The 20991-nt window shown below is 34.8% G+C and overlaps 3 protein-coding genes across 6 annotated transcripts in view; 2 read left to right on the top strand and 1 right to left on the bottom strand.

Annotated features, from left to right (window-relative positions):
- Positions 276 to 3483, bottom strand: LOC18597072 (cysteine-rich receptor-like protein kinase 26). Its single transcript, XM_018122898.1, has 7 exons — positions 2451 to 3483; positions 1820 to 1945; positions 1609 to 1706; positions 1296 to 1506; positions 967 to 1204; positions 672 to 822; positions 276 to 562 (listed from the first exon to the last, which is right to left on the bottom strand). The coding sequence occupies exons 1-7, from the start codon at positions 3265 to 3267 to the stop codon at positions 326 to 328; spliced, it is 1878 nt and encodes a 625-aa protein (XP_017978387.1). The 5' UTR covers positions 3268 to 3483; the 3' UTR covers positions 276 to 325.
- LOC18597077 (cysteine-rich receptor-like protein kinase 25) lies at positions 4085 to 6330 on the top strand. Its single transcript, XM_018122870.1, has 2 exons — positions 4085 to 4829; positions 6080 to 6330. Exons 1-2 carry the CDS (start codon positions 4085 to 4087, stop codon positions 6328 to 6330), a joined length of 996 nt encoding a protein of 331 aa, XP_017978359.1.
- Positions 6465 to 20991, top strand: part of LOC18597069 (cysteine-rich receptor-like protein kinase 10) — an 18134-nt gene continuing 3607 nt past the window's right edge. The window contains exons 1-8 of one of the 4 annotated variants that reach the window (XM_018122886.1): positions 10473 to 10608; positions 10751 to 11547; positions 12808 to 12927; positions 13008 to 13216; positions 13361 to 13571; positions 13673 to 13910; positions 14194 to 14344; positions 14420 to 15078. In XM_018122886.1, the coding sequence (XP_017978375.1) occupies positions 10764 to 11547; positions 12808 to 12927; positions 13008 to 13216; positions 13361 to 13571; positions 13673 to 13910; positions 14194 to 14344; positions 14420 to 14728 (2022 nt within the window). In that variant the 5' untranslated portion in view covers positions 10473 to 10608; positions 10751 to 10763 and the 3' untranslated portion in view covers positions 14729 to 15078. Of the gene's footprint in view, positions 6670 to 6790; positions 7029 to 10472; positions 10609 to 10750; positions 11548 to 12807; positions 12928 to 13007; positions 13217 to 13360; positions 13572 to 13672; positions 13911 to 14193; positions 14345 to 14419; positions 15079 to 20991 lie in introns of those variants that run through there. The other 3 variants (XM_018122888.1, XM_018122887.1, XM_018122889.1) reach the window with 3 other exon arrangements.

The following is a 20991-nucleotide window of genomic DNA, read 5'->3' as shown; positions in this document are numbered from 1 at the left end:
TGTCCATGAAAGCATTGTCTTGTCCTTTTTGGCAGTCCAACCCTCCATTATTTTTTTTTTGTATTAATAATTATGTAGCATTAACAATTCAAGCTTATCTAAGCTGAGCAAAAAAACCAAAAAAAAAATCAAGGTTATCTAACGGTTGATATCTATTTTAAGAAAATCGAGGTTTAACATTAAACTCTCCTCTTCCCCTAATACCAAAAGAAAAAAAAAAGAAAGAAATTGTGATAAATTGTTAAGATATCAACTTGCTCATCACTAGGAAATACAATCGAATTATGTGGTCATCTGGATTGAGTGGATTCTGTTGCTCCTGAATTTAAGTCTTGCGAGTGTTGCTGTGCACGAAAAATGCAGGTTCTGAGGGTAGTGGGACAGTGACAGAGTCGCTAGTAAGCATCAGAACAACTGAAGCCATGTTTGGTCTCTGCGCTGCATTTTCTTGAACACAAAGCAGCCCAATGTGGATGCATCTCATCACTTGAGTTCTTGAAGCTTCCCACAAAATGGGATCTACAAGTTTCAATGCTGTCCCATCCTTCCAAATTCTCCAGGCCTGCAGGATTCAATTCATGTTACTTATCAAAGAGTACATTCTTGAAATGCTTTGAATAAATTTCAATGAGTTAACCTCGTATGAAGGGACAAAGGATATTAATACTTACATAGCTTAGAAGATCTTCTACATTCTCCCCGACACAAAAAGCACTATTTTTTTGACCACATAAAATCTCTAAAAGTAGTACACCAAAACTAAAAACATCAGACTTGATAGAAAATTGACCATGCAATGCATATTCAGGTGCCATGTATCCACTGCAAGTCCATACAAAAAAACACATCACTAATCGAATATTTGAATCATTTGATTTATCTAAGGATCAAGTATCAGCTAATTGATGATTTTGTTATTTGCATGATGGAGGGCAGTTTAACAAATGTGATCATTTTAGTACTTACTTTGTTCCCTCAATTCTACTAGTAACACTTTGAGTTTGATCAAGTGCACACAATCTTCCCATGCCAAAATCTGAAATTTTAGGATTTAGTTCTGCATCTAATAAGATGTTGCTAGCTTTGAGATTACAATGAATAATTTGGAGTCGAGAATCTTCATGAAGGTAGAGAAGTCCTTGAGCAATGCCTCCAATGATTTTTTGTCGTCTTTCCCAGTCCAAATATGCACGCCTAACTGGATCTGCATCACCATAAATCCGAATTAGTGAAACAATATCTTGAGGATGTTAGAGTGTTAGTTTATGCTTGTACAATACACTGATATAACGTACCAAATAAGAATTGATCCAGACTTGCGTTAGGCACAAACTCATAGATGAGTAGCCTTTCATTTCCTTCCAGGCAGAAACCTTGGAGCCTAACCAAATTCTTGTGCTGAAGCTTGGTCACTAACTGAACCTCGTTTTTGAATTCTAGATCTCCTTGTCCAGAATCTGTAGTCAGCCTTTTTACTGCTATCAATTCTCCACTGGCAATTGTGCCCTGAGAAGATACCAGATTGAATCATGTATATGCTAATTGAACTTATTGTTTGATGCAATACCTTTCATTTTTATTTCTTATGAACGATCGTTTGTATCTTACCTTATAAACTGTACCAAATCCACCTTGTCCGAGCTTATTTGTGTCAGAAAAGTCATCTGTTGCAGCTCTAATGGTGCTGAAATCATATTGCAAGGACTCTGCACTTCCGATTTCATCACAAACTAAATTCATTCAACAAGGTTTCAAAAGGAAAAGAACAAGTAAACAAAAAAATAAAAATAAAACCCAATAAACTGATTATTTTACTTACTTTCAGCTTTCGCCTTTGACTTTTTCACCCTTAAAAAGAAGATGCAGCTGGAGATGAGAAGTACCGCAAAAGCAGCAGCCGGGACGGTTATGATGATAATAGTTCGATATGAATTACTCATTTTTCCTGCAAAATTCAAAAAATGAACTTCCCGTACGAGTGCTGAAATAGTGAACTTTGGTACTACTCTAGCAATTGCATCAGCAAAAGGGCATGAAAGTATCCTTTCATTAATTAATTTGGAGAAACCCTCTTCCCCTGTTTTCTACGAGAAGAAAATTTTCAAGATAGAGAAATTCTTGAATCCAGTCAGTGCACACCAAATTGCACTTTCTGCAGTAAGACATATGGCTGGGGAAAAGAAAACAACTGTTAAACTTTTTTTTTTTGAAAGTTGGTGTTTTATTAATGAGAAAAGCTAGAATGCCATGGGGAGTCTTAAACAGTAATGGTGAAAGACCCATTTTGGCATAAAAGCTAGCTTTGAAAGAGCTGAACTGTACCACTGCAAAAAAGAAGCCGCTCAAAAAGAAATTGGCACCAACCTCAAAAGAAACAGGCCCTAAACAAAAACTTGAGTTTTGGCTGTACCCTATCAAAGAAACAAAACAAAACAAACCAGACACGGTACCTCTTGTACGTTTCGAGCTCGGGGGAGAAGGTGGGGATTGTGGTGCTGATGGCGGTGGTAATGGTGCATCAGCAGTAGCAAGATTATAGAAGCGTTTAATATCAAATCTTAAATTGCAGCTAGGCCCAAATACCATGCCTCCTTGTTTACTATTACAGCAACTCGGAAGCAGTGCAATAGCCTGAGACAAGCAAGAGCTGCATGCGGGCCGGGTCAAATCCGGAGTGCATTGAACAAGTGCATATATTGTTTGGGCAGCTGTAACTTCTGCACTACCCGTTGCAAACTTGCGAAGGGAAGTGCCTGATGAAGCGTTTGTGCTTAGGTTATCCATCAAAGCAATCAGGGCCTGATTAAAAGCATCCAGATCCGTGACGTTGTTTACATTCCACATGTAGAAAGAAGGATTGGTTTCCGCAACACCAAAGATGGAGCGATTTGTGTAGCGCAACAAGCAATTTTCATACCAGATAATTGCTTCTTTCTCGTTGGAACAGAGATTTCTGAGCTCAGTGGCTGCGTTATTGATGCAGTCGAGGCAACCACCCGAATTAACATCTCCTCTGCAAAGTGCGATTGCGTTAGCTCCCTCGGAGCCTTGGCCAGATGAGATATTGTAGAACCCATAATCATTTGCTGTGTTCGAGGAGAAAGATGACAGCACGCGATTGAGGTTTGCCTCGTAAGTGCTGCTTCTGGTGAAACTGCCACTTGTGTCTAAACAGAAATAGTAGAGAAGCTGTTGTTGGGCAACGGTAAGACTAAGAAGGAATGTAACAATTAAAGAAGAGAAGAAAAACTGCCGTGAGCAATCCATTGCCCTGCCTGCGAAGTACAGGGTTTATGCTGCTTGTGCTTCTTACAAGCTCGTTGGAGCTATGATTTTCAGAGCTTTTGCATTTAAATGGACAGTGCTCCTCCAATGGAGATTGGATGATTTTGTGTCAGGATTTGCTGAATAGGAAGATTAATTGCTTGTCAAAAGGAACTAAGATGGTATAGAAAATTGTCCAAGTATGGAGTTGAGGCGATATAATTATTGAAGACAGAGGAAATATTTACAACACTGAATTGTTCTAAAGATTTATTTCAAGTGCCTCAACAAATATCTTATGTCAGTTAAAACAATAAAAGGTGCTAATACTAATCGAAAGACATGAGACTCGTCACTAATGAATTAATCTCCCTGCCTACGCTGGGTACTACTCTGACTGAGTTAACAATTGACCATATTCTCTTTCCCTGTCTTTATTTTGAACAAGCATTACGCGTCCTTGACATTTCCACCCGATTGTGGGCATAAAATTCAAAGTCTTCTGCATTAATTCAATGGTGTTAACTTGCCCTTTTCTTATAATTAAGCCAAATTAATGCTACTAATTTTTTTTTGAAAAGCCTAATTAATTCTACTATTCATTAACCTCTTGTTATTTTATTTGCTTATTTTTATAAATAGAGATTATTATTTTCTCAACAGTTTATGAATGATTTATAGTAAAATTAGCCACCAACTACGTATGTATGTTCTTGAAGTTTATTCACCCAGAAGAAGCAAGTGCTTATTTAAACCCCTTTCCAATACTCTTAAAAAATAGCAAGAGCTGATCATCACCATGGTTTCGTTTCATATATCCATGACCCTTTCATTTTACATCTTCCTTTGCTTGTCCTGTCTGAACAGTGAAGCAGCAGTTAATTTCTTATATGCCAACTGCCCATCTGCAGGTACAACTACTTACACTCGGAATAGCACTTATCAGAGAAACCTCAATTTCATTCTATCATCTCTTCAATCCAACTCTACTGTTGAAAGTGGATTCTACAACCTCGAGGTTGGCCAAGACCCTTCGGATATTGTTTATGGCCTCTTTCTTTGCCGTGGTGATGTCACCCAAGATATCTGTCAAGAATGCGTTAACACGGCTGCCGGCGAGATAGTTCTTCTTTGCCCCGACCAGAAAACGGCTTTGATTGTCTACGACGAGTGCACCATACGTTACTCCGACCGGTCTTTCTTCTCCCAGTGGAAAATGGAATTTGTTCTGTATACGTCCAATACCAGTAATGTTTCAACACCAGACGGATTCATGGCGTTGCTTGAAAACACGACGAAAGGAATAGCGGGGCAGGCTGCTAATGATCAGTCAGGACGAAAGTTTGCTACTGAAGAAGCCGATTTCAATAGTTTCCCAAAGCTTTACACACTGGCTCAATGCACAACGGATTTATCTGTGTCCAGTTGTTATAACTGCCTTCGAACAGCTATTTCTTATCTTCCAATATGCTGCCTTGGAAAACAAGGAGGCAGCGTTATGCTTCAGAGCTGTAACATCAGATATGAATTGTACCCTTTTTACCGGATCACAGCGGAGCCTCAAGGTAAAGTAGTGGAATCAAATATAATTAATCAATTATTTTAAGTACATATAATAAAGAATGTTTGCATTTCATATATTTATTAGTATTGATCATTAGATAGAATGTTCAACTATCGGTACCAATGCATGTAATTTGAGGAAATTCCTATGGTTTTCCATTTTACAATCACTCCTTGAATTGATGCTGGTTGTCCACTAAGTTTTGGTTAGGGGCACTCTTTGAATTGAGATATATAAATCAACCACTTTTCAAAAAAATAAAAAAATCACTCCTTGAAGCTCATCATAATTCGTTGTTTTCACATCTTGAATCTCTAGATTGTGGAAAATTAATTTCACTCAGCAAAAATAATCAAATTACCAAAAACAGTGATTGGTTTTGTTTTTCATGCTTGATTTTTCAAGATAGCTGAATTTTTCTTTATAATAATTTTTTTTTTCATTTATGCCCTCTCTCTTGCTTTCATTTAACTTGTCTTGTAAATGTTTCATTTGAAAAAGTCAAAGAAAAATCATTCTTTCTTTTCCTTTTTATCAATACAATGACTTGGCTTATCCAAAAAAGAAAAACAAAGTCCCTTATTATCCCTTAACTATAAATAACTGATTTCTTTAGTTTGCTCCTTTTCACGCTAAGGACAGTTTAGAAAAGAAATATTTTAATAAATTAAAGTCTAAATTCAACTTAAACACTAAAAGATTATTGTTACCCACGTTCATATTAATATCATCATTGTTCTTATGTTTATGAATATATGCAAAGTACAATTAATTAGCCCACCTTCAATTTAGGGGCACTCTATCTTTCCCTTTTCTTTGATTTCCTTTTTGAATTTTGTCATTGTCTTTCAAGAATTTTTTTATAGATGCACCTATTGACTTGTGGAACTTATACTCATAAATAATGATTAAAGATGTATTAAAAAATAATGGATTGAAAACTTTTTTGCTCGGCAATGGATTGAAAACTACCTTCTTATCAAACTACTTTGTTCCTATATTCATGAGGATTACAATGAGTTGACTTGAGAATATGTGCCCCCCTTAATCAGATGAAAAGAAAGCAAAAAAATCAATCTGGATTCCGCTTGGTGCGAGTTTATCAGCAACTCTTGGGCTAGCTCTATTTTCTGCCGGTGGTTTCTTCATATGGAGGAGGAGAAACATTCAAGGTATGCACGGGCTTAATCCTGTCCGGCATTACAAATTAGTGTAATATTGTTATGCCAACTACATTATGTTTTATTACAGAGGATAAAGAAATTAGCCAAGAAGTTCAATTACTTGACTTGGTAGAGGGAAGATTTCGCAATGAGCATACAAGCGAGGATTCTAGCGGAGAAAAAGGGGCAGGATCTCAGAAGCTAATTCCTTCATTTCAATTGCATATTTTACATGCAGCGACAAATCACTTTTCTGATGAAAATAAGCTAGGGAAGGGTGGATTTGGCCCTGTTTACAAGGTAACTAGGTTAGGAATTTTAGTACTATTTAATGTTTGATGCATAAGTTACTTGTGTAATATGATATGAACCTGATACGAGTGAAGGAAGTATGTTAATATTTCATAGTCTGGAGACATTTTTCAGTTGAATTGTGGTATGTTACATAACTTAATAAATTCTACCAGGGTACACTAGCAGATGGTAAAGAAATTGCAGTCAAAAGGCTCTCAAGAACTTCTCACCAAGGGCTGCTTGAGTTCAAGAATGAAGTCATGTCAATTGCTAGATTACAACATAGAAATCTAGTGAGGCTCTTAGGATGCTGCTTGGAGAAAAACGAAAAGTTGCTGGTATATGAATTCATGCCCAACAGAAGCCTTGACGTTTTCCTGTTTGGTTTGATTCTTCAACCTTGAACCTTTGACTAACAACACAGTCCTGTAAATGAAATAAAGGTGAAAAAGTTAACTTGTCATTGTTTTTGCTGTTCATTTTTTTCTTTTTGGGCCTTCATCAGATCCAAGTATGGCTGCGCAATTGTCTTGGCAAAAACGATTTAATATTATAAAAGGAATTGCTCGAGGTATCATGTATTTGCATGAGGATTCTCGTCTTAGAATTATCCATAGAGATCTTAAAGCAAGTAATGTTTTACTTGATCATGAGATGAATCCCAAAATTTCAGACTTTGGCATGGCAAGAATTTTTGATGGAGATCAAAATCAAGCAAATACAAGTAGATTAGTTGGAACACGGTAAGTCTTCATCTTCTTCCCAACTCATTGCCTCTTAAGCTTATGGGGTTACATACCTTTTCTAGTTTGACAATTTTTTTTATTATTCATTTTTGACATATCATCCCTCTTGTAATCACTCCTTCAATTAATATCATCATTGTTCTTATGTTTATGAATATATGCAAAATACAATTAATTAGCCCGCCTTCAATTTAGGGGCACTCTATCTTCCCTTTTCTTTAATTTCCTTTTTGAATTTTTGTCAATATCTTTCAAGGATTTTTTTTTGACATATCATCTTTCTTAATTACAACCAAGCCACACACAGTTCAACACTGAGGCATCTAATTGATTCATAATAGTACAATGTTGAATGTTCATATTTAATATTGATTCTCTGTTTCTAAAATTTTCTATGGATCATCTAATTCTATATTTTATCTTATTTTCATTGCTTTATATGAACTGAAACAGTGGATACATGGCACCTGAATATGCAAGGGAAGGACTTTTTTCTATCAAGTCTGATGTTTTTAGTTTTGGAGTCCTTTTGCTGGAGATCATAAGTGGACAAAAGAACAATGGTTTTCATGTTTCAGAGCACGGTGAAAGCCTCCTGACTTTTGTACGTTTTTATCCTCTTTTTCTCTTCAAAGATTAGATGAATCCGTCATGCTAATTTTAAGTAACAATTGTAGGCATGGAAACTATGGTCTAAAGGTCAAGGAATGGAGCTTTTGGATCGGCACCTGGCGCAGTCATGTGTGGCCGCTGAGGTGCTTAAATGCATCCATATTGGGCTATTATGCGTGCAAGAAGACCCAGCAGTCAGACCTAGCATGACATCTGTGATTGTCATTTTGGAAAGCGAGACCATAAGACTTCCTCGACCAACAGTACCTGCATTTTTTGTTGGTAGAGTTATTGCAGAACCAACTCAACCCACTTCAAATGATATAATCTGTTCTGTTAATGACGTTACAATTTCAAAATTGTCACCTCGATGATTGATTAGTGGATGTATCCATAAAATTACTACACTATTTCAACAAAACAATGGAACATGATATTACATCTTATCTATTCTTTATCTTCATAGATGAGGATCCAAACAGCTTGTTGAGACCAAGAAGCTTATTATGCTCTCTGAGATAGTGAGCTTTCCAACAAAAAAGAAAATTCTGAATCCAATGTCATGAATTTTGCAACAATTTCATCAGCACAACAAATTTGCATAAGGCGAGATGCCAACTAAAGAAATAAGAATGGACCTGGATCATGGGCTTTCTCCCGCCTTCACTTCTTGCCCAAGAGGCACTAGCTAGGTAAATTGTATTAAGCATATACTTACATGCCTAAGACTCCAATGAGATTAAATTAACATAGCCTGTAAGGAGCACTGACTTTCAAACAGAAAGCACACAGAGCAATCTAAGTTCAAAATGTAATCAGAAAAGCTTGTTCCAATTAAATTTCATAATCAACAATGGAAAAGAAGAGAAATACAAAAAAAAAAAAAAAACATCATGTCATGATCCATGAGCCCACAAGGAAGATAAAAGTCTTTGGGCAAGCGAGGTATCACTTCTTCGTGCTTCACTTTAGAAGACAAAATATGACTGTTCTCTAACATCTAAAAACAAGGAGGAGCATTTTCGTCAACTTCCTTCTAATTTATGTGGGTAGCACATTCAAGAATATACTATATCTTCATAAGGTTTGATCTTATCTATATCTTTTGGTTCAAATTAAGTGCGTTTATTAAGGTACTATTTTTTAAAAATATTGTCACGTGCATTAATATATAATAATTATTATTATAAATATATAGTCATAACAATAATTAATTTTAGATTATTCGTTAGTAAAATTCTTGATAAAAAAATTTATGACCGTAGTCATTAATTTTGAAGATGAAGTAATTTATGTGTTTTATTTTTTATTTATTTTTGTTTACATTTCATATTCTTTTGTTTATGTTCTTTGCAACAGAGAGTGCTTTTCATCTGTCGCTTGCAGTTGTTGTACCTATGGTCTTTAGGCTTTTTTTTTTTGGTACGTATTAATTAATTCTAATGAAATCTTTGATTGGCTTGGAAAAAAAAAATTGGGTAGAATGTTCAACTATTGGCATCACGCCCATGCAATTCAAGGAAATTTCATGTTAGAAATTCCCAGCACTTTCTCATTTTTACGATTACATGGTTGGGTAGAATGTTCAACTATTAGTTGGGTCGGGCTAGCTCATTTTTTACATGAGTCATCAAAACCTCAGTTCAGCCCACCTCTTACTAGTCCATAGGTTGGGTTGAGCAAGCCTATTTTCTTTTTAAAAAAATTATTTTTATAATTTTACCTAACAAATTTTCTATCAATAAAATTATTCTATGATTTAATCCATAAATTGAATAATAAAAACATGTTATAAACAAATAAATTACACCAAATATAAATAAACAAATAAATTATATAAATAAAATTTAAATCTTTAACACAAACTACCATCTCATAAATATAAGTATATAACCAAATAATAGAAACTTCAAGACTCATTTATATCCTCCCCAATCCTCATCCTCAAGCAAAATATTTAAATCTTATTTAAATAGTAATGATGTCTCAAGATCTGAATCATTATCAATTTATCATCTAATATTCATTGTCATAAAAAAAAAAGAGATAATAAATTTTAATCTAAAGTAAAATTATTAATTTGCCAAGTAAAGATTGAAGATATTGAGATATATAAAATAAGTAATACAATTAGTAACTAAATTATTAATTTTATGTAGTTAAATAGATAAAATTATTAAATTAATTAAAATTATATTTTTCTGACCCATAGGGCTGGCCTGCCTAACCCACTCCAGCCCACTGATATGATGGGCTGGCCCATGTAGACCTGATTTTAATATGAGTTTAAATTTTCAAACCTAACCCACCTCATATTCAACAAAAAATGAGCCAACTCAATGAGCTAGGTCCATTTTGACATGTCTATTTGTTACTTTTGTTATCTTTTTTTGTTTTTAAAATTAAAAAAAAATACGCACATTGAATATAAGGAAAATAATATTGTCGAAGAGTTATAAATAAAAATATATAATTTTTAAATGATAAAAAGCATGAGTCCATTTTCATATAAATAAATTATACTATTATATTTGATATTACGTTTTAATTATTTATTCATTTTGATTTTTCATTTATCGTAATAGAAAGCGGAGAATGTTGCTTACCAAAATTAATCAATTAACAAAAAGAGAAAAAAAAAGGAATTCAAATATGTTTTCTCGAAATGCTAGACATAATATTAACAAAGATACGAGTAACTGGCTAGTGTGGTTTCCTGGAAAGATAGACTACTTTGTCTTTCTTTAGTTTGTCAGTCAAAGGTAGGACTGGTCAACGAAATATAGCCACCTTTAGCGAACATAATTCACTGTTCATTGCTTGATTTTTTCAACATATCTGAAAAATTTTATGCTAAATCTGATGAAGGATGATAGCATATATTGGGTTAAACCTCAAGATCCCTGAATTTTTCTCTGTAATTTGTTTTTGGTGCATGCCCTCACTCTTGCTTTCACAACAAAAGGTTTGTTATTTTCTAAATTCTCCCAAATTATAGTAGTATTCCGTTTAACTGATCATCCTTAAAAAATTATTCAACAATTTACTGTTTAGAAGGTGAATTCCAATATGATAGTACTACTGATCGATTTCTTTTTGTACCGCAGGTCAGCAGAGACAATGATAACGGTATTTAAACGAATACTGTTTCTGATCTTCTCCTTTCCAGTGCTCACATACCTTGTTACTCTTACCTTCGCCGTTGATCCTTTCTTCCAGTCTAGATGCGTAGAGGATACAGGGAATTACACAGCTAATAGTGCCTACGAACGCAACCTGAATAGCCTCTTCAACGAAATCTCCTCTACTACAAAATTGAATTATGGGTTTTTTCACAGTAAATTTGGCGAAGTCAACGCCATTGCACTTTGTAGGGGAGATGTTAAGCTAAATGATTGCACTAGTTGTCTCAATGGCACTGTTTCTGAGATGAAGCAGCGTTGTCATCGCTACAAAGAGGCCATTGGATGGTCTGAGTTTTGTATGTTACGCTACTCAAGCAGAAACATCTCTAAAAGATTGGAAATTTCTCCTGGCGCTTGTCTATTGAACACAAGGTCTGCAGTGGCAGGTAATCCGGAGGAGATACTTCGTGTACTGCAGGTGTTGTTGGATTACCTGCGTAGGGTAGCAGCAGCAAGGGGTGCTCTTCTCAAGTATGCAACAGGTAACTCATCTCTGGGTGCCCAAATTTGGTACGCTCTTGTGCAGTGCACTCCTGATTTATCGGAGCAAGACTGCAATGATTGTCTAGAAGCGGTAACGGAAGGGATTAGGAGTTGCTGCTTTGGGCAGATGGGATGCCGGGTTCTTAGACCCAGCTGTAACTTAAGGTTTGAGTCAGCCAAGTTTTTTGATGCTGCACCTGCTGTTCCGCCCCCGCAATCACCCCAGTCAACGAAAGGTAGGCAATCAACGTGTTTTTTCAATTCTGGGTCAGGATTTCCAGTTAGTAAGGATAGACTACAGAATATAAAAATTTATTATGACATTTATACTGCTTCTTCTATTTTTAATTATATGTCTATTTTTCAAATGGCACTCTATTTTAGAGATAAAATGATGTATTTTTCTTCTTTCTTTAAACAAATTTTACTCTTGTGATGACATAAAAGTTAGAGGATTTCAAGTTAGAGTTTCAATAAAAAAATGAAAAAAACGGTTTTGTTTTTTAAAATTTTGAAAAGAAAATATTATTTTAAAACATCTTAAAATAATAAAATAAACATTTAATTTGAAATGAAAAGAGTAATTATTTCTTTTAAGATCATATTAACAAATTAATCATTTTTTTTATCTAATGCTCTCTCCGACTTGTAAATATATTAGTTTATATGCCTTTAACTGTTACAAATTAATGTCTGCTCTGCAAAGTTAAAGAAAACTCGCATTTACTTTTCCTTACTACCCCTTAACTATAACTACCTAATTTCTTCTCTTTTTTCAAGCTAAAGGTAGTCTGGGACAGAAAATTTATAATAAATTAAAGTAAAAATTTTACTAAAACTTTTTTATATTTTGTGTGAAGTCAAAATCAAATGTTATATATGAGAGGAAAAGAGTATTAAAAATTGCATTTGCTCGTGCTGAGTTTTTATATTTTTTTTACTCAAACAGTTCATTTTTTGTAGAGTTTTTATATTTTCAAAGTGTTGATTTTTATTTTTTAATATAATTGTTGTTGTTATTTTTATGAATATTTGAAAAATTCAATTAATTAGCCCAGCTCCGATGTAGAGGCACTCTGTTCCCTTTCCTTTTATTTCATTTTTGAACTTTCTCAATGTCTTTCATTTTTTCTTTAATGAGAGAGAGCTTCTTTATTGTACATGCATCCTTGTGGAACCATGATACTAAATATAAACCAATGCAAATTCTGTGTCTCACTTCCTATCGCTTTCTCTATCACAACTTCTATTTTTTTCCTTTTACCACTGAAGAGAAAGAAAAAAGAATATAATGTCGGATGGTCAGTTGTGTTTCTTTAGTAATTAATGAAAAAGGAAAAACGTTATATTTAATCCACAAGCACTTTGTGATTTTTTGCAAACACAAAAGTGCACATTCTTTATCACTGTCGTCTTGTAAAGAAAGACTCTCTTAAGGGGTGCTTATGATTGATGGATAACAATAAGCTCAATTGAGAATATGTTCCCTTAATCAGAAGAAGATAAACAAAAAAAATCAGTCCGGATTCCGCTTGGTGCGAGTTTATCAGCGACTCTTGGGCTGGCTCTCTTTTCTGCATGTGGTTTCTTCATATGGAGGAGGAGAAACATTCAAGGTAGGCATTGGATTAACCTTGGCTTGGCATTACAAATTTATGTTATATTGTTATGCGAATCACATTTTATTTTATTACAGAGGATAACGAAAATAGTCAAGAAGTTCAATTACTTGACTTGGTACAAGGAAGTATACTCGATGAGCACTCAAGCGAAAATTTTAACAGAGAAAATGTGTCGAGATCTCAAGAATTTCCTTCGATTCAATTGGATATTTTACACGTTGCAACAAATTACTTTTGTAATGAAAATAAGCTTGGAGAAGGTGGATTTGGCCCTGTATACAAGGTAATTATGGTTAGGAATTTTTATATGAGTTAATGCATGATTAGAGATTGATATGAGTGAAACAAAGTATGTTAATATTTCAGAGTCATGAGACATTTTGCAGTCGACATGTGATATTTTACATAAATTAATAAATTCTTTCAGGGTACACTAGCAGATGGTAAAGCAATTGCAGTTAAAAGGCTCTCAAGAACTTCCGGTCAAGGGCTGCTTGAGTTCAAGAATGAAGTCATGTTAATTGCCAAATTACAGCATAGAAATCTGGTGAGGCTCTTAGGATGTTGCTTGGAGAAAAACGAAAAGTTGCTGGTGTACGAATTCATGCCCAACAGAAGCCTTGATGTTTTCCTGTTTGGTTTGATCCTTCAACCTTTAACTAACCACACTACTTTGTAAATGAAATAAGGGTGAAAAAGTTAATTGGTCCCCCCCTGCTTTTTTGTGGCCCGTTATCAGATTCGAGCATGGCTGTGGAACTTTCCTGGCCAAAACGATTCAGCATTATTAAAGGAATCTCTCGAGGTGTCATGTATCTGCACGAGGATTCTCGTCTTAGAATTATCCACAGAGATCTTAAAGCGAGTAATGTTTTACTTGATCATGAGATGAATCCCAAAATTTCAGACTTTGGTATGGCAAGAATTTTTGGTGGAGATCAAAATCAAGTAAATACGAATAGAGTAGTTGGAACATAGTAAGTCTACATATTCTTCCCAACTCATTGCCTCTTAAGCTTATGGGGTTATATACCTTTTGTAGTTTGACAATTTTTTTTTTTATTATGCATTTTTGACATATCAGCCCTCTTGATTACAACCAAGCCGCAAACAATTGAACGCTGAGGCATCTAATTGATTCATAATAGTACAATGTTGAATGTTCATATTCAATATTGATTCTCTGTTTCTAAAATTTTCAATGGATCATCTAATTCTATCTTTTATCTTTTTTTCGTTACTTCTTATAAACTAAAATAGTGGATACATGGCACCCGAATATGCAATGGAAGGACTCTTTTCTATCAAATCTGATGTTTTCAGTTTTGGAGTCCTTTTGCTGGAAATCATAAGTGGAAAAAGGAATAACGGTTTTCATGTTTCAGAGCGTGGTGAAAGCCTCTTGACTTTCGTACGTTTTTATCCTCACTTTCTCTTCAAAGATTAGATAAATCTCTGCCATGCTAATTTTACGTAACAATTGTAGGCATGGAAACTATGGTCTAAAGGTCAAGGAATGGAGCTAATGGATCAGCTCCTTGTGCAGTCGTGTGTTGCTGCTGAGGTGCTTAAATGCATCCATATTGGGCTATTATGCGTGCAAGAAGACCCAGCAGACAGACCCAGCATGTCATCTGTGGTTGTCATGTTAGGAAGCGAGACCATTACACTTCCTCGACCAGTAGAACCTGCGTTTTCTGTTGGACGTGTTGTTGCAGAACCAACTGAGCCCACTTCAAATGATAGAAACCGTTCTATTAATGAGGTTACAATTTCAAATTTGTCGCCTCGATGATTGATTCGTGGGTGCATATATATTCCTTTATTTCTTCATCTTTCTTTTTTTGATACATGAAACAATGGGTGATTGATTACTACACTATTTCAACAAAACAATGGGAGATGTTATTTCATTTTATCTATTCTTTATCTTCATACATGGGGTATCCAAGCAGCTTGTTGAGACCAAGAAGTTTACTCTGCTATCTGAGATGGTGAGATTTCCTGCAAAAAAGTCTGAATCCAAAGTCATGAATTTTGCAAAATTTCATCAGTACAACAAATTTGTATAGGAAGAGTTGCCAACTAAAGAAATAAGAATGGACTTGGATCATGTGTAAATTCTATCAGGCGTATATTCATATTAATGCCTAAGACTCCACTGATGTTTGTAGATACTTGATTTTGGTTAATACTATTACTCTAAAAAATTATGTTACAACGTAATATTGTACAAAGAACAACTTGAACAAGTGAAGTGCTACTTCACGCAGAATAACTAGAACAAGTGAAGCACTACTTCACGCAAAACAATTAGAACAAGTGCAGTACTACTTAAAGTAAAACAACTAGAATAAGTAAAGCACTACTCCATATGGAACAACTAATACAAGTAGAATAGCTACTTCGAATAGAATAACCACTTCACTTGGGTAACAATGAAAGTAACTCAAAATAAGTGACAGGATTCATGGGTTACTTTCATCTTGGGATGTTTCGGAGAGTTTGGCTTAGTGGCTCAAATATGGAGGTAGTTAAGAGGTCTTCCTTTTTACCCTTTCCTAAAGTACAAGTGTTTCACCCTCTTACCTTGTTTTTGTACACCTATTCATGTATAGCTTCTTCTTTTGTACCTATTCTCGTACGGCTTCTTCTCTTATACCTATTCTTGTACACCTATTTTCTATTACCTTTTACTTGAGAACAAATCTTATTACATTCAATTACAGTAACGGTTACTCATATTAATGTTCATAATAATGTCATTCATTAGGCGCATTAAATCCTATTCTTGAGTAACCGTAACTTTTAGCACTATATATAGGGCTTCACAATTCATTTAATGGGGCTCTTCTCTCCCCTTCTGAGTTAACACATTCTCATCTTGAGAGCTTCTCTCTCTAATTCTGTTTTACTCTTTAATTCTCTTCTTACTTTATTCTACCTGCCACTACACTCAGTATTTCAAGAACTGTTCCAATCTTCCTCTCTACCGCCTTCGACGCATCCTTTTACTTATTTGCAATGCTTTCTCTCCCTATCACAAAAACGCCCTTTACATTTTGGGGACTCCACTGGGGAGAAGTGATTGAATTAAGTAAAACTTTTACCGCTACAATTTCTTGTTACTGAAAAAGATGGAGAGTTCCACTGGATACTATATCTCAACTCGCATCCTTTACTGTCACCACTTTTTAAGCCCAACCTGTACACCTTTATGAGAGTGCACCTGTAGGTACAAACACTAGGGGGAATGAAAGAAATGGAGAAAATGCAATTGATGCGAATGTATAGGGAGAAGTTCTTTTTCTTTACTCAAGAGAAGGTTAATCTCCTTGATTTGGGAAGAGAATATCAAATGTCCAGAGAAGACCTCATAGAATACATCCAACACTTTAGAGAAAGGGTGTTGGACATATAAGAGTCTCATGATGAGAAGGAGTTGGTGACGGCTTGCATTCAAAAAATGTTTGACGAGTGTAGGCTACACTAGCAGAATTTACCTCTTCCAACTTTTGCTACCTTGGTGGAAGCAAAACGAAGAACCAATAATACGGTTTTCAGACAAAAAGAAGTTACTAGCTTCGATAGAAGGAATATTTTAATAGTGAATGCAATTTACGGAAGAGGTAGAGAAAGAAGAGATTCTTTTCAGAAAGGAATATTCCAAAAAAAAATGCAAGTAGGAGAGTTATTGATTGAGAACAATAAGGTCCAAACAACCTGCTTCCTACTCATGTATGATATTTCTATGACCTTGACTCTTCATTGCTTTATGAATTACAATTTGACGTTTAAAAAAAATTCATATTCAACTACTAGCTTTATCGCTTATATTTTGGTTGTAATTATATTATACTATTGGTCGCAAGCTTTATCGCACATTCTTTGACCGTAGTTCATTATTCTTACTTCAGCCGCAAGCTTTACCACTCATATTTTGGCTGCAATGATATTTTTCTATTGGTCGCAAGCTTTATCGCTTATTCTTTGACCATAATTGATTATTCATATTTCAGCTGCTAGCTTTATCACTCATAATTTGGCTGTAATGATGTTATGCTATTGGCCGCAAGCTTTATCGCTCATTTCTTGACCCTAGTTTATTACTCACAAATTGGTCGCAAACTCTTATGCTTACTTATTTTAAGGGTTGAATTAATCTCCTTCATATCAAGTTAGAGTTAATCTCCTTGATGTAAAGTTGAGAGTTCCCTTTTGGCCATATACAATAATATGAAATGTGAATAAATACGCAACAAGCGTATAGCATTATTATTATTGCAAAAGAAAAAAATATATAATATATCAATAGCGTAGTACTAGCTCAAATGGGCTTTCAAAAAGAGTAAAGGAAAAGCAAAAGATTAGTCAATTACATACTCCATAGAGAAGAGTTATTATTGACAAATACATCTAATTGTTTTTGTACTTCAGCTTCACGTTTTTTTAGTAAAGCTATCTTCACTGCAATGTCTTCTAACTCATTCTTCAAGGAAAACTTGTTGACAAAAATCTTGGCTTTAGATCTACAATCACTGAGGCACTGAAGCTTGAATCCAAAGTTACAAGCATCATCGAAATCCTGTAACATCTGTTGCAATTCCTCTACTGAAGTACTCATTAGTGGAGCATGGGAAATGGCTAAAGCTCTACCCAACACTTCCATCATTAAGCAAATGATGTCCATGTTCTTTACAAATGAGGTACTCCAAAACTCTCCCTCTATATTGAAAACATGCTCCAAGTATGCCACTTACTCCAATGAAACTTGAAAGCCATGGAAGTCAACTTTCTTACCACTTTGTTCAGTATGTGCTACTTGAGTGCCAGAAGCACTACTTGCATCTCTGTGTTTTGGCACTGGGGAGGAAGAAGCATGAGGAGTCATTGGAATAGCTCTAACATCATCAGTATCAACTCCAACATCATGAATAACCTCAACATTTGGAGTAGACTCAAGAACAACTTCAACAGCAAGAATAGTCTCAGTATCAAGAACAACCTCGTCTCGAATAGCCTGCGGAGCAAGAACAATCTTAATTTAACAAAAAAAAAAGGGAATGAAACAACATCAACCGGAGTAACATAGTAATATGTTTATACTTGGTTCATGGTAGAGTTCTGAACATGATTTGGAAATAAAGCATCCAAATCAATGAAATCATCAAAAGGGGTTGGCTCACCCTCAACTTCAACTTTATCAACATCAATTGATTCATCATCAGATTCATTACTACGTTTAGAGTCACATGATTCTTCCTCGGTCTCAGCTTAAAAAGTCTCTTCCTCTTCAATCGAGTTAAGTTCTACTCTCGCAGTTGTTTCTCTCTAAAAAAAAAAAAGTATGATGAGGAAATGAATTTAAAAAAAAAAAGTAAAAGAAGAAGTAAAGGATAAACTTACTTTTCGATGCACATGTTTTGTTTGATGAGTAAGAGCATAAGGAGCATTATCTTCTTCTTCATTTACATTTCTTTTCTTTTTGAGAGAAATCAAGCATAAGGATACATTGGGGTTACTTATAGAAGGAGTGTAGAGACAAGCTCTAGGATTAGTCAAAGGCATAATAAAAGATCCCCATTCTTCAATACACTCCATCCAATAAGCAAACCATCCAGAAGTGTGGATACCAACTCTATCAAAAGCTGAGACAGTACAACTCTTAAGTTTATCTAAACGGAGTTGAAGTCCTGCCATAAGGAATGAAGACACACAAGAAGAAAAACTTATAGTTGAAGAAGAGTTAGGCGGAACTGATTGGTCAAACCCAAAAAGAGAGTATACCTCAACAGAAATAATATTTCTATCTCCACTTGAATTGGAACTCTCAATCATAAATGGTAATTGGGAACTGTGAACCCATACACAAAAGTTAATACCTTGTGAACTCATTCTTCTAGACTGTAGAGGGTGGCGATCATAATAAATTTCAAGATCACCAAATCCATTTATGGGCTGCACATAAGGTCCGGGATTGAATTCTTTTGTCACATCCATCACTTCAAGAACATTACCTCTCGGGAGTCGATCATGCCATGCCCAAGCTCTGTAGTTATTCCTGGATAAAGGGTTATTCATAGAAAAGGATGCAAAAGGATATGCATTAGGCACGGGAGCACAAGTACCAAACCTTTCCCATAGGCACATCTGAATGAAGGAATGATCCACATAAGTCAAAACTTTGTAACGCCCAGCTGACTCAACAGTTTTGAGTTGGAACAAGTCTAATATTTTATATAGTGATCCTAAATATAGTGGAGTAAGAGGAAAACACATTCTCTTAACAATTTTTATTGGTAAAGGAAAAAATGCTGGAGAGATACCATCATCTGGACACCTTGAGAGTATGTGTCCTGCCAACCAAAAGATTACTAAAGCCACCAACTCATGCTTATGGTCTGGGTACTCAGGAGAACCAATCTCAATTCCCTTAGCATTGAACTTTTTATAAAAAATCCCTATCCAATTGGAGAATCATGCAACCTTCGAAGTTTTACTCAGACTCTTAAGTAGATCGAAGAAAAAGTCTCGAGTACATACCTCTTCTTCAGAAAGCTTAATAGAGTGAAAATCATCATTTCCTATGCAAGGAAGTTCCAAAAGAACACATACATCTTCCAGAGTGAAGGTAAATTCTCCCCATGCAGTAGTCATAGTATGAGAAAACGTGCTCCACCTCGCAAAAATAGCACGCCACACATCTATCCTTTTTTCTCTACGAATATTGAGCTTGGAAGTGATACGTATAGCATCAAGTATCCCAGCAGAAGAGAGAAGTTTAACATAAGAAGGATTCTTCAACACGTTATTTACCCACTCATTCCAACCATGAACAAATTGAGAATTAGAGCCTGGCTTGGTAGCAAAAATGGGAAACTCACCACGTTCAAATCTGAACTTTAAAATAGATAGTCTTGGAATACCACTTCTTTTATGCGGAGGCGCTTCTGAGCATAGACGATTCCAATCATATCCAATGGGCTCAGAGGGATGTTCATCAACTTGTCTGGCACGAACCTCTTCCCAAAAACGATCTTCTCCTTTTTCTCTAATAATTTCATCTTCCCAATTTTCAGGAACAGGAGGAACTTCACCACTCTTTCCTACTCTAATTTTCTTAAGAGCAACTAATTTAAAATTAGTATTCTTCTTTTTATGTGCAGTGGTTTTCTTCCTTGTTGCAGCCCTTCCAAGCTCACCATAATTGATCTTGAGAGGGACACACGTCTTAGGCATAGAGGATGATGGAAAAAGCTACCTACAAACATGATTATGAAAAAAAAGATAAGTATACATACGTAATAATTTTTTATTTTTACTTATTTATTATGCATGAAAAAAATTACAATCACAAAGTAAAATAATAAAACTTATCAAAATTATAAATTTTGATATTATTATTTTTATATATGCAATATAAATATATATAATAAATAAATAAAATTTTAAAAAAATCTATAACTTTAAATAAAAATAATAAAATAATAATAATAATAACTCGCGACATAACTGTGAGCTTTAAAAAAAATAACTAGCGGTATATGCCGCGAGCTCCAATAGAAATAGCTCGCGGCAAGTCACGAGGTCAAAAGAAAGCTCCAAAACAAAGGTGCCCCACAAGCCAAAAGCTTTAGTACCAAAACCAAGTAAAATAAAAGCTATGGCGTTCCTTAAGGTTAAAACAAAAGCACTGTTTCCAAAGTTCTCTTTTATATTTGAGTTTGTGCCGCAAGTTTTAAAGTAGCACTAAAATCAAAAACACTACAAAAAGTCAAGTCATATACATTAAAAAAAAAAAGAGACAAGAAACGTAGCTTGTGCTGCTAATAAATAAGGGGAGAAACGAAGGTTTGACATGTGCTACCTTTTTGTTCATTTACTTACTAGTTGTTTTAGTTTTTGTCCTTTTATCAAAAGCTGACATGCACTAACTTTTATTTACTTCTTTCACTTCAACGTTTACTCATTTCTTTTATTCTAATATTTTTTCTATCAAAAACTATATATTAAAATAAAATTATAAATTATAACAAAAAAAAAAAAAAAAAGGACTGC

This window comes from Theobroma cacao, chromosome 6 (assembly GCF_000208745.1).
Source record: "Theobroma cacao cultivar B97-61/B2 chromosome 6, Criollo_cocoa_genome_V2, whole genome shotgun sequence".
Classification (NCBI taxonomy): domain Eukaryota; kingdom Viridiplantae; phylum Streptophyta; class Magnoliopsida; order Malvales; family Malvaceae; genus Theobroma; species Theobroma cacao.
Note: the sequence above shows the minus strand (reverse complement) of the source record. Positions and strands in the feature narration are given on the sequence as shown.

Bases quoted from the DNA above. Each gene is read 5' to 3' on its own strand.
- LOC18597072 (XM_018122898.1), bottom strand. From the start codon at position 3,267: ATGGATTGCTCACGGCAGTTTTTCTTCTCTTCTTTAATTGTTACATTC. The intron at 1,507-1,608 runs GTAAGATACAAA...GTATCTTCTCAG, and splicing joins GATTTGGTACAGTTTATAAG to GGCACAATTGCCAGTGGAGA. The intron at 823-966 runs GTAAGTACTAAA...ATGGACTTGCAG, and splicing joins AGTAGAATTGAGGGAACAAA to TGGATACATGGCACCTGAAT.
- LOC18597077 (XM_018122870.1), top strand. From the start codon at position 4,085: ATGACCCTTTCATTTTACATCTTCCTTTGCTTGTCCTGTCTGAACAGT. The intron at 4,830-6,079 runs GTAAAGTAGTGG...GTTTTATTACAG, and splicing joins GATCACAGCGGAGCCTCAAG to AGGATAAAGAAATTAGCCAA.